The 13,802-nt window shown below is 44.0% G+C and overlaps 1 protein-coding gene across 3 annotated transcripts in view; it reads right to left on the reverse strand.

Moving 5' to 3' along the window:
- ATOSA (atos homolog A) overlaps positions 1 to 13,802 on the reverse strand; it is an 89,678-nt gene that overhangs the window by 20,438 nt on the left and 55,438 nt on the right. For all 3 annotated transcript variants that reach the window (XM_075530726.1, XM_075530725.1, XM_075530724.1), the window contains 4 exons: positions 6,392 to 6,576; positions 3,832 to 4,034; positions 3,476 to 3,601; positions 873 to 2,688 (listed from right to left, as the gene is read on the reverse strand). In XM_075530726.1, coding sequence (XP_075386841.1) covers positions 873 to 2,688; positions 3,476 to 3,601; positions 3,832 to 4,034; positions 6,392 to 6,576 — 2,330 coding nt within the window. The remainder of the gene's footprint in view (positions 1 to 872; positions 2,689 to 3,475; positions 3,602 to 3,831; positions 4,035 to 6,391; positions 6,577 to 13,802) is intronic.

The raw sequence follows: 13,802 nt of genomic DNA on the forward strand, positions 1-13,802 counted from the left end.
CCCGTGACTCAAGTTCCTGCCCCAAAATAGCCTATCTATTAGGGGAACAACAGCACTAGCAAAGTGTGCACACCTTGGCATAATGAACAAGTTGAGACAGAAAAGGCAGCCTGGACCCAAAGACAAAGTTCAGAAAGGTGGGAAAAGGAGGAGAAATGGAAATGAAATACAGGGCGGAAGAGGCAAAACTGATGGTACATTGTGGCGACTGTAGTCGATGGGCTGAATCAAAATGTGTATGAACAGTTGAATATAAAAACACTGATGATCTGCTGCTTCAGCTAATTCACAATAGTGTTTTATATTTAAACCCCAAGCCTGGGTGCTATTTAAACAAAAGATTGGGGGGGGCAGGGGGAGCGGACCCAAAAGATAATAATAAAAATAGTTTTCAAGAATTGAAAATAAAATCACAGCTAATTTCCTTACAAGACTGGTGTGAATTCTGACTCACAGGGATCCTATGGGAGAGAGTAGAACTCCTTAGGATTACAGAGAAGGTGAGGTAAATCCTTAGGAGAGCGGAGCATACGGTCTTCTTTCTCCTGAGAGGCTGATGGGTTTGAACTGTGGACCTTCCAGTTAAGCAGCCTCACGTTTAACCCACTGCACTACCAGGGCTCCTGAGCTGATTTTAAAGAGGCAGGCTTGCCCTGACCCCGCTGAAGTAAATGGGTTATTTATAAGGATGTTGACACTGGTTCTGTAGATGGTATCAGACGATAGAATATATCAGATTATACATAGAACTGCACTTTCTATTCATATAACACATCTTGAGTGAATTCCATGACCAGATCTCTCGTGAACAAAAATGCACACCAATTCAAGCCCAGCGATTAGGAATTAAACTTTGAAGTACTGTTACCTACCAGTGCCTCTGTGTTTTTCAGTCTCTCACACGTGGACAAACAGTCTTTGACACCCTTTCTCTCAGAACTGCTTGGCGAGTGTTCATAAATTGACCCTTCATTCTGAGCCTGTTCCTTTTTCAGTTGGTCGGGCTTTTTGCATCCGAGGTCCTCATCGTCTTTAATGCAATAACCTTCTATACGGTAAAGCTGAGCATTCTCCTCACGCGTCTTAGGCCTGCTTGAGTCTTTATCTGAGCACGTGTTTTCGTGTTTGTGCAGATATGCAGCCGTTTCCAGCATCGCAAGCTTTATTTTAGAGTCTAATGGATGAGTTTTAGGAGATTCTGGGCTGCAAGTTTCATTTTTTATCCTTTTGTCCGCATATTTATTGGTGCAAAATGATTTGTCGATACCGTGACAATTGGAATACTGCTTATCAATTCCATTGGTAAGGTCTTGCTCCTTAAATTGGTATCCAAGAACAGTATTTTCCAATCTGCTTGTCAAGTCTACATGGATCTCTTTGCAGGGAGGCCTGTTTGAGGAAGTCGGTAAATTAGCAGCTTTGTCCTGTGTCCACAGAGGGGCTTCCCCAGGTCTTTCTTGGTGCCGATTTCTTACTGGGGGTCCCGGAGAGACAGCCCTCACTTTGCTATTGCATGGAAGAGAACTCAAAGATGTGTCTGGTCTTGGGTTTTTGCCCTCACTGCCGTTGCCTAGCAGGGATGTGTTTTTCTCGGAACTGGAAACGGAGGCACTGCTCTTGGTTTTCTTCAGCAAATGGTTGTCTTCGTAGGAACTCCGAAACAGTTTAGAAGGAAGCAATCGGGAGCCTGGCATCCCGAAGGGCTTCCGGGGGATGTGCGGCGCCGTGGGATCAATGTGCTCCAAGTGCTGGGCGATCCTCGCAATCACCTCCTGCCGCTCCTGGAGCAAGGAGCCTATCAGAGGACTCGTCTCGCCACCGGGCTGCCGAGAATGGACACCATCCGACGACGCGCACGTGTCGCTGCCAGGGGTCTCGGGCTTGCCTCGGATTTTCCCCTCGCTGCTGTCCTGTGGGGAGGGAGATTCCGGACTGCCCAGAGACATGGAGTACGTCTCCTTACATTTCCTCACATTCTCATTTTCCTCGGTTGCCCGGAAGAGTCTTGAGTTCCGTGAAGTGGATTCTTGTGTGCTGAATGGCTGGCCAGGCGCATGAGAAGCGCTTGGATCGCAATGGATCAAATGCTGGGCAATTCTTGCAATAACATCTTGTCGCTCCTGGATTAACGAGCCTATCAAGGGATTAGTCTCACCCATAGCCGGCCAGGAAGTCTGGAGGCCGGAGACACTGGGATCAATCAGGGAAAACGATTTCAGAGTTCTGCCCGGTGTTTCCCGTGACTTCGCATCTTCTGTACCACTGAAGCCCAGCAGGGTGGCTGGAGATGCCCCATAGTCAGATCGATTGCCCGTGCCAGGACACAGTTTGACACTTTTGACACCTGTAGGGTATTCCAGAGTTGTGCTGTTTTTGGCATGCAACACGCTTTCGGGTGCCATGGTCCAAGTTTGTTTGCTACACAGACGCTGTGGATTGGCTGTACACTCTGCTCCGTTAGAACTGCGGTGCAGGTGGGTTTGAAGTGCATGTTCTTGAATTCTTTTCTCATAAAGGCCAATGTTAGTGTGAATACTACAGGTCAAGACTGGGTAATTAGATTGTCTGGGCAACGACTGGACACTGACTTTCAAGGCCACGTTGTGAGAAACATTGGGAACAGGAAACACATGTTCAATCGGTGTCTGCGAAAAACTCCACTGTAGATCTACGTCAGCAGCACTGATTCTGCAATCAGACAAAAACACTGAATCAAGGGGCTATAAAGTTATATCCTCATGAATGTACACTACCATAAAGTTGGAGCAGGCATATATACTTACTTACATTTGATGGTTTGCGTGCGTTATCAGTGAGGCTTTACTAAGTCAACTGTTATCATACATGTCTTTCCAATAAACTCATAATTATAAGTGATATTAATGGATCATGGGTGGAATAAAATAAATGGATCTTTTAAAGAACGTTAAATTGTTTAAAGCGTTAAAGTGCATGAATGAAATAGCTTAAAATTGTTTTTCAAAATATGGGGGTGGGTGGGAGATAAGACTTTCCATTTTTCTCTTAAACAGATTTGGCTAATTCTATTGTGCAACAAGACTACAAGATGCTCACCATCTCTTCTGGGTCACCTGCCGAAGGAGACCATTAGACATTTGTCCGGCAACCTATACACTCCTACTTTTCAAGATTCAAAGAAACCTAATCTGTCATTGTAGAAATTCAGTAGTCCAGAAGTGTCTCCCCACTCTAATGGTACTTCGACATCATTCTCTAAAACTTAACTTTTTCGGAAAACTCTCTGATGCTAATTTCATTTAATAAGCAAAATGCAATCGTCTTGTGAAAAAAGAAATATAAATTTCTTGAACTTGTTTTGAAAAAATATATATAATGAAATTTTATCTGTTTATACTTAGGGATGAAAGAAATTACCACCAAGAAGATAAAATAACATTCAGCAGTTAGCCAACGTGGCTGACTAGACATTGCATTGTGTTTGCACAAGACCCACCGGTAAAGAATATTCCGTGGAACAGCACCGTGAGAAACACTCAGCCAAGCACTTAACTGAGAGAAAAACACAAAGGAGCGGACCGCCAACAGAAGAGTCTTCTCTTCAACAAACCGTTCACCGTTCCTAAGGGAAGGAACAGAAAAATACACGTCAAAGGACTGGATTTTGGAGATGTGGAAGCTGAAGTAAACCTATCACCTATGAATTCCAGACCATAAGAATACACGAAGCAGTGTCGCTTGCCGTCACATGAGCGCGGGTTTGACTACAAGACATGTACAAGGGTAATGCATAGCATATGCCGGAAAACCGGACTGACCAAGATCCACCTCGAATGAACGTCTATAACTTACTGTCGAGGAACGGGCTCCAGGCTCCATCTCTCCAGGAGCAATGCATCTTGCTTAATCACGGGGTCATTCAAATCAATCCCTTCGGTGCTGGGCCCATCATCACTGTAACAGCAGTCTGGCAGGAGCATCACCTCCACCATGATGGGAAGGTTGCTCTTCCACAACAACGTGACCTCAGACCTGGTTCGCCTGGCTTGGCGACACTGAAGGGGCAAGGAATATAAGCAAGAGGTCACAATCACCCATTGCAGTTGACCTTTCTGTTAGCAAGTCTAATTGTAAAGCAGGCAGCTGTATGAGCAATGACCTTGGCTCAGGTCTGCCTAATTAATAATATGTTCCCTCACTTGGATTAACACTGGAGAGCTCTAGAGGGCAGAGAATAGCAACCAACAATTAAGATGCACATTTTCTTCAGGAAGACATCTTTGCTCTGTCTTGTGAAAGCCTTCTGCACAATACCTGCCTGACAGGCCTCTGAGGGGCTCAGTCTTGCCTTGCTTGTTATTCACTAATCCAAACACTCAACCTACACAAGATTTTTAAAAGTTTACATTAGAGAAAAAGAAGACTGCATTTAGCAGCAACTTGGTTAAGGGTAGGGAGATGCTGCCATTCACGGCAATTGTCAGTTAAGTTACACAACTGTAAAAAGGAGAATCAGCCACGCTGGGATAGAGGTATTTAAAACAATAGTAAAAGAGTCGCCGCTGAGGCTGATTATATGAAACAAAACACCTCATGAGATTTCTCCGTCCGCCGCCCCCACTCGCCCCTCCGCACCCCCATGGGATTTCTTGGCTTGGAGTTTGGGGGTCACGGTTACATCAGTTACTTGCCTTATGAACATGTTTAGTGCCTAGAGTCATGTGTAGGACCTGGCGTCTGAAAGTTAGCAACAGTTCACTCGGGCACAGTAATTGGTCTCTATTGGCCTGGAGCCAGAGGGGAAAGGGGTGTCCAGAAGAGGGGGCGATTTGGAAAGCCTGGCTCATTGTCCCCGTGAACCACGGCCTTCTTTGCCATGAGAACAAGAGAAGGGGATGGTGTCTCGCTACTGCTAATGAACACTGACCAGGGATTCCATGATGAATTCTCACTGAAGGGAGGAACGCAGAAGAGTTTGAGATTTTCATGGAGCCCCCGGCGTCCTGAAGTGTGGATGAAACCCTGAAACTATTTTCCAGAGAAAAATCTTTAAACCTTCAACCAAAAATTATCTCCCCAAGTCTTCTCAACTGATAAAAAAGGGTCTGCCTTGAGCATTGTGCCTTTTGAAGAACCGTCTTTGTAGGATCAAAATGACAATAGCAACTAGAAATATGTAGGAAGCTTAGGAGGCAGTGTATTTATTTCAATGGGAGAGGAATAATTCGTGAAAGTATGAGGGCAGCTATGTTTAATCAGATCCACTGACTGGGTACACATAGAAATGTGAATTAGTATGTTTTGCTGTATATATTCTTATCATCAACAAAATAGAATTATATATATTTTGAAGTATTACAGTTGGGAAAATTGGCAACTGAAGAAACTCTTTTAAGGGAATTATACATTACTTACCCAAAATTGGTTTTCTAACAGTATGACACAAAAAAATATTAATCAGAGGACAAGAAGAACCCCCTTATTAAAACATAACAAAACAAATTAAAAAACAGGAATACAAGAGGAAATTAAGTATACCAATGTCCTAACTTCCTAAACACACAATCGCTTTGAACTTGGATCCTGAAGATTGCTTACAAGTGAGATTCAGCTTTTTCTGAGGGCAAGTAACTGCTGGAAAGGCTTTCTGGTGGCAGGATGTAAAAAAGAACACCAAGTAGCAAAGTCAGAGACTTTAAATATTAAGAAAGCTACTCACACCACCAATGGCCGTTTGAAATCTAGAGTGTGGGGACAAGTCAAGTATGTAATTGGCAGCCCACATGCCTGTTGATCAGCAAAGCTACCTACTGTGCCTTAAGAGCCTTGTCTAAGAGCCAAGGTTACTGGCTAGGGTTCAGGGCTTCTTTGTACCCCACCCAACCTCCCGCTTCCCCTCCCTCTCCTTTATGGAGATGACCAGTGTTATGGTTAAGTTTCAAAATTCAGTACCTGAAGGGTGGAGGGAAGGTGGGATAGAAAGGGGGAACCAATTACAAGGATCTACATATTCCCTCCTCCCTGGGAGATGGACAACAGAAAAGTGGGTGAAGGGAGACGTCGGACCGTGGAAGAAATGACAAAATAATAATAATATATAAATGATCAAGGGTTCATGAAGGAGGGGGGGAAAGCGCTGATACCAAGGGCTCAAGCAGAGAGCAAATGTTTTGAGAATGATGATGGCAACACATGTACAAATGTGCTTGACACCATGGATGGATGGATGGATGGTTTTGAGAGTTGTACGAGCCCCCAATAAAACGATTTTAAAAAAAACTAAACAAACCCTGTCAAAGTTATCATTGTGATGCTTATGATGTAGGCAATTAGGTGATGATGAAGAAGACAGCAGAAGTGAAGTTAGGCTATACAGACAGGTCATAAAAAGCATGCCACCCCCGGCGCTCACCTGGGCCAGCTTGTCAGTACATTCATGCTTGGTTGTTCCCGGGGAACAGGACTGGGCTGGAGGGCAATGCAGGCTTTCCACACGGCCTTTCACAGAGCGCTCCGGGGTGCGTCCTTCTGTGATCAGCAAGGCCAAAGAGACCAAGAACTCCTCTGCGTCGTATTCAAAATATTCATCTAGATTATCTGGTATTGGGGGTGGGAGAGAGAGAGGGAATGTTTACTTTTCGTGTACTCTTCATGAGAATTCATCTTTCACACCAAAACCAGCTAACAACACAGTCTCTGTGCAAGTTTTATGTTCATGGAGGGCAGGTGAGCGCAAAGAGGAGAGTCGAGACCCTCCAACTCTTGTTTGCAGAGATGAAAGATCGCCCCGAGCCTGACAAGCTGGTGGAGATGCTGGCAAAACGGGGTGAAGCTTCGCTGAAGATGCCATCTGAGATTTAGAAATAGACTTCCAGTCTCATGGGTATATCTTCGTTGTCAAATACAAAAGTTTAAAAAACAAAATCACACACACACACACACACACACACATATTCGCTTTAGCACCCAGTGACCCAAATGATAAAGTGCTTTAAGATGTCCCAGGTGTTTAGCTCACTTGCTGGGTACTGGAGATGCTGGTGCAGCACCATGCGGCTCCTCCCTCCCATAGCTCCTTGCTCTCGCAGCCCTGACTCTGAGTAAATGCTCGCAGCCAGGGGCCCCTCTGCTGAGGTAATACAGTAGTAGTACGTTTAGAGGGTAAGCATTTTCTAATTATCCAACAGGAGGGGAGGCCTTGTTGGATGGTATGATTTCAGCTCCCACTGGATTTTCTGGGTTCCTCCGGTTCCCTCCGTCAGGGGGCACCTAGGATAACTGGGTGGTGGGGTGGTGGCGGCAGCAAGAATTAACTGTAGCCAAGGGGTGTCTTCTACTCTGTGGAAGGCAGTGAGGAGGCAGCCACCCCTCGTGAGGATTGGGGACTGTTTGCAGCCAAGGTGAGGTCTCACAGTCATGTCTCATATCAAGATGTGCGACTACTAAGCGAAAGAAAATCTATAGATATTCATTGGGATTGCTAAAATACGTATATACATAAAGGGCCACTGAAATAATTGTAACTTCATATCACTTCTGTGTTCTTAATCACAAATACCAAGAGCACAAGTACTGTTGTTGGAGTGGGGGGGGGAAGGGGACCTTGTAAAACCTTTACTGCAAGTGGGGGCTCTCATGAGAAGTTCGGGGACAACTGCTGAAAAGGACTATCTATCAAGCTGGTTATGGATGCTGGGCACCCACAGGGACCACAACATCATTCACCCATGTACCTGGACACCATCATTTCTTCCCCAAAAGCACAAGACTGGAACACAATCCTTTAAATCACAGCATAGAACATAAATCACTACCAAAGAAACTCACTAAAATAGAACTTGCTTTCCATTGTTTGGCGCTACAAGCTAAGTACAGTCTAAGAGAATCACCTTTAGTACAGTCTAAGAGAATCACAATACTTAAAGTGATCATTTAAAAAACCCAAATTGTTGTGAAAAAGTATTTTTGAGGAATATTAGATTTTGACTCGAATTTCGTTGTTTTAATCATGGTCTCTTCTGATTGTCAGCTAAATCAACTTTAAAACCATAACTAGATTCTGGGAATAAACTATAAATGCAATGACTTAGATGAGTTATGGAATTAAACCACAATATAAAATATTTAAATAAAATATTAGAAAAAATTAGCGATGCTGGTAATGCCTTTTCATTTCTGAGTATTACAAGGAATATCAAGAAACAATACACAGTGCATATAATATAGGTGCCAGCTTACAGTTAGTGATTTTGTCAGGAAAAGTTGTTCGTGGGTCTCTTAATTAGAACATTTTCCGAGTTAACCACAAAATATTATTAGTACTATAGCAAACACTCCTATATTAAATTTAAATAAATTACTATTTAATCTTCACACACCCCTTTAAGAATAGAGGTCATTGCAAATTAAGAACACAAATCAGGGGATGTGAGGAGAATGGAACCCTCAACCTTTGCTAGTGGGCACATGAACTGGCTCGGCTGCTCTGGAAAACCGATTGGTGGTTTCTCATAAAGTTAAAAATTAAGCTTGTAACCCAGCTCTTCCGCTCCTGGGTATAAACCAAGGCCTGAAAGCATGTTTGCGGATGCACTAAGGCTCACTGAAATGTGATTCACAATAGTCCAAAGTTAAAAACCATCCTAGTATCCATCAATAGATGATGGGTAGACAAATGCATGAGATGCAATGCTATAAAAAGGAATGAAGATCTGATACTGCTACAGCATAGATGAGCCTTGATACTGCTACAGCATAGGAATGAGCCTTGAGTGAAATAAATGAGACACAAAAACATAAATATCGTACAAACCCACTTATGTATTTGAAATAACCAAAATAGGCAAATGCATAAAGACAAAAGTTGAGGCTTGATCAAGGGCAATGTAACCGAGAGGAATTACTGAAACCCAAATGAAGGCTGAGCATGATAGGGGGACAAGAGGAAAGAACTAGGAGGCAAAGGGCGTTTACAGAAGTCTAAATACAGGCATGTACATATGTAAATATATTTATATATGATGATTGGAAAATAGATCTATGTGCATATATTTATAGGTTTAGTATTAAGGCAGCAGATGGACATTGGGCCTCTCCTCAAGTACTCCTTCAATGCAAGAACACTTTGTTCTATTAAACTGGCATCCCATGATGCTCATGTTGCGGACACAATCACTGACAACAGAGCAGGTGCATAAGCAAATATAGTGAAGAAAGCTGATGTTACCTGGCTATCAAAACATATAGTGTCTGGGGTCTTGAAAATGAACCAGCGGCCATCAGGCTGAGAAGCAACAAAGCCCACATGAAAGAAGCACACCAACCTGTGTGATCACGAGGTGTTGAAAGATTCAGGTATCAGGCATCAAAGAATAAAAAATCATATTGTTGTAAATGAGGGACCCAAAACCCATCTGTAGGCAAGTGGACATCCCTTCACAGAAGGGTTGGTGGGGAGGAGGCGAGTCAGTCAGGGTGCAGTGTAGCAACAATGAAACATACAACTTTCCTCTAGTTCTTTAATGCTGTCCCCATCCAACTATCATGATCCCCATTCTACCTTACAAATCTGGCTAGACCAGAGGATGTACACTGGTATAGATTGGTACTAGAAACACAGGGCATCCAGGACAGATAAACCCCTCAGGACCAATAATGAGAGTAGTGATACCAGGAGGGGAAGGGGAAGGTGGAAGAGAAAGGAGGAACCGATCACAAGGATCTACATATAACCCCTCCCTGGGACAACGGAAACGTGGGTGTAGGGAGACGCCAGTGTAAGACTGACAAAATAATAATTTATAAATTATCAAGGGTTTTGGGGGGGGCGGGGAGGGAGGGGAAATGAGGAGCTGATACTAAGGGCTCAAGTAGAAAGAAAATGTTTTGAGGATGATGGTAACAAATGTACAAATGTGCTTGATACAATGGATGGATGGATGATGAAAAGAGTTGTATGAGCCCCCAATAAAATGATTTTTTTAAAAAAGAGAAACAAAGGTTGACTGGTTGGCTGCCGAGCATTGAGAGGCGGAGAGCTGCTGCTTCAGGGGCTCGGGGTTTCTTGAAGGAGGATGAGAATCAAGGACACAGACGGAGGGGGCGGCTGCCCAGCTCGGGGAATGTAGTCTACATCACTGTAAATGGCTGATAGGGCAAATGTTTTCTTAAAATCGATTTCATCCCAGTAAAAACGTGCTTCTGTTTCGTTAGGCGTGGTGGAGCGTTAACCGTGAAGTGGAGCGGAGGCATGTGAGAGTGGAGGTAAAGACGAACCAGAGAGATGTGACACTCCATGGTAACCAGAGGGAACACCAGGTAATAAATCCATAAAAATACGCAAAAACCAAGAGCCTGGTTATATGCAAGGATCTGCAACAAGCACCGAGTCAAATGGGAAAACCAAGTCAGCAGCATATCAAAGTATTAAACACCCTGATCAAGTGGGATTTATCGCAGGTAAGGCAAGGGTGGTCCAGCCAGGAAAATAATATATTATACATTAACAGAATAAAGCGGGGGGTGGGGGCTCCCACAGGATCGTCTCAACGGATGCAGAGAAAGCATCTGGCAAAACCCAGCACTCGTTTACTATAAATAAATTAGGAGTAAAAAGCAACTTCAACATGGAAAGATAACCCACAGCTACGAGCGGTAAGTAAGATGCAGTAGAGGCAGCACAAGGAGTGAGCGCATGGATGATTCCCAGGCGGTGATCGGAGGTTTTTCTCAGCAGGCAACATTGAAGATGCGCAGAATAAGAAGTATTCAGAGTAAGGGGAACAGCATTCCCAACAGACGGTCTCGGGAGGAAGTGAGTTGGTCACATCCAGGAACATTAAGGAAAAAACAAGGCGGTGAGCGAGGCTGGCATGAATGGGAGAGGAAGAAGGGGGTTAGGAATAACGGCCAGAGAGTAGACTGTGTGTGCAGGACTGGCAAGCTAGGGCAAGGAGTTCAGAGTTTATCCTAAATGCACTGGGAATCCATTCGACAATTTAACTAGAGGAACAACATGGTCCGATTTACATGCTAAAATAATCACTCTGGATACTCCGATAGAAAAGGGGAAGAGAAGCAATTTGGTAGGGTGGGTGCAGTCCATTTTTTGTGACTCGCTGGCATGTGGACGGGATTTAAAGTGAAAGGTTACACTGGTGATTGTGGGACCTTCGGGCAGAGACCTGGGGTATTCACTCTCTGACGGAGGACTAGTCAGTAAAAGAAACGTGTTGGTGATGTACGAGGAAAACGTTCACGTGGGATGTGATGCAAAGCAAGAGTTTCAAGGAGGGGGGCCTGTCGATGGCACACACACTGGGAAGGCTTAATGGCGCATGAACAAAGGAAGCGACCGTCCGATTTGACCATGAGGACGTCACTGGGGACCCGAACAATAGTGGTCTCAGTAGGTGACGATGGTGGTGGTGGTGGACGGTTTACCAGATGTGACATATACACTGTCAATTATTCTGAAGGCCACAGATGAGTAAAAAAGTCTATTTTCCTAGTCCTCCCTTCAAACAATGCCCATTCATGTCTTACAACCGTCCTTTATAGAAATGTAGGGACACATGTGACCTCTTCCCTGGGAGAGGGACAGCAGAGAAGGGGGGAAGGGAGACCCCGAATAGGGCAATATATGACAAAATAACGAGGTATGAATTACCAAGGGCATATGAGGGAGGGGGGAAAGGGGAGGGAGGGGCGGGGGGGAAAAGAGGACCTGATGCAAGGGGCTTAAGTGGAGAGCAAATGCCTTGAGAATGATTGGGGCAGGGAATGTATGGATGTGCTTTATACAATTGATGTACGTATATGTATGGATTGTGGTAAGAGTTGTTGGAGTCCCTAATAAAATGTAAAAGAAGAAAAGAGAAAAAAAAAAAAGAAATGTAGGGAATGTATGAGTTATATGCTATTATTACTACTCACTGCAGAAGTCTCTTCAAATCCCAACACAAGAATGAAAGATCAAATTGCTTCCCCAGCTCAGTACGTAAAGGTGGGGGTGGTTTCAGGAACATCCTACCTCTTCATGATCTTGAAATCCAGTCATTAAAAAGTTCTACTAATGTTTTGAAAAGGATGGTGGCAACATAAGTACAAATGTGCTCGACACAATGGACGCATGGATTGTTGTAAGACTTGTAAGAGCCCCCAATAAAATGATTTAAAAAATTTTTTTCTAGTGTTCTTTGAAATTTGTTAAATTTCAACTCCTCTTAATTCCCACCACAGTGACTTAGTGGTACCTTTAATGCTTTTCAGCTGAATTGCTAAGACAAGCTCTGGATTACTACAGCATCCTGGGGGTTTCCCTTATTCTTCTTGTGTCGTATGCAGACTAATCTTCCTGGAAAGCCATTTCATTTCATTATTGTCAGTCGAAAGATTTTTGTTTGTCGGTACTGGTTCCCCAACTGCCTAGGGGGTCCAGTGTAAACTCTTAAGCCTGACATTAGGAAGAGAGATACTGCAGAGTTGCTTGTCCAGGCTGGGGACTGTACAATGTGGTAAGAGGCACCGGTCAGACCTCAGTGACATTTGCTGTGGGAGTTATACACTCAGGTGATTCGGGGTAGAGCCCCACTGTTAGGACCCTATGGTATCAGACTGCTTCCATAAAAATTACAGCCTTGGCAACTCGGTGGGGCCATTCAACTGTGTGCCATAAGGGCTGCAGTGAGCTGAAACTCACTGAGGGCAAAGGGTACAAGCATTTTCCCCTTTTCTTGATTCACTGCTTCCTACAGGGTCAATAGCTTTCATGCAAACCGATCTCTGGACAATGCTCTGCTTTTTTCCTACCTTGAGCCACTGCTCATTCTTTCTCGCCCATCAAACAAGCTTTCCTCCGCTCTGTCCACCAATCCAAAGCTTTTTGGCAAGCGCATTCCTGACGCATCTTTTCCACAAAGGGACTTTTTCCTAACTCCTTTCCACGGTGTCTTTCATTTACTTTGCAACCCTCCCCAAAATTTATTATGTAAACCACCTCGTCTATGACTGGTTTACCTCGGGATGCTGGTGCACAGTGCTGAGGTCATGAATTTCATGTCTGCATATCTAAGCTTCACCTTGCTCCACGGACAAAGTGTACAGCTAACTGCAGTCAATCATCTCACAAGCAACAGTGACCATGGACAAAAGGGGATTGTAGATAAAGGCAAACAAACCATCACTTTGGGTTTATAGTTAACTCTCCTAGTCAATATTACATGATAATATTATTTAATATTTCATAGGATTACATCTTCTAATTGGTTCATTCCACATAAAATGAAGTATTTTTTTGGTTTCTCATGCATGTAGCGCTCCAATACCAGAGATGTGTGTGTTTTGTGTGTATGTGTCTAAGTGAGAATCATACAGGCTCTTAGAAATCATCAATTCCAGATGAAAAAACGAAACCAAAGTACAAAGACATGAACTTTCTCGCTCCAGTTTGCATTACTCACTAGAAAAGGTTTCTTGATTCCCAGTGGTCTCTCTACAATGCAGTCTTCAAGCACTCTTTGAGTGACGAAGCAGAGATGACTTAATGGCAAGTGCTAAATATACTCACTGTGACCATTACATAAGAGCAATTTTTAAATTTTTATGTGCACTATTATTTTATTACTGCTGTTGTCACTGGCTGCTATCGAGCTGGCCCCACACACAACAGAATGAAGCGCTGCTTGGTCCTGCGCCATCCCCCAGAATGGGGGCAGACCACACTACTGTCATCCCTCAGGTGTGCACTGGCTGGTTTGAGGGTATTGTTTGCCAGGCCTTTCTTTCTCGTCCGTCTCAGGCTGGAAACTGGGGAAACCCATTCA

The sequence above is a fragment of the Tenrec ecaudatus genome, chromosome 14 (genome assembly GCF_050624435.1).
Source record: "Tenrec ecaudatus isolate mTenEca1 chromosome 14, mTenEca1.hap1, whole genome shotgun sequence".
NCBI classification, from domain to species: domain Eukaryota; kingdom Metazoa; phylum Chordata; class Mammalia; order Afrosoricida; family Tenrecidae; genus Tenrec; species Tenrec ecaudatus.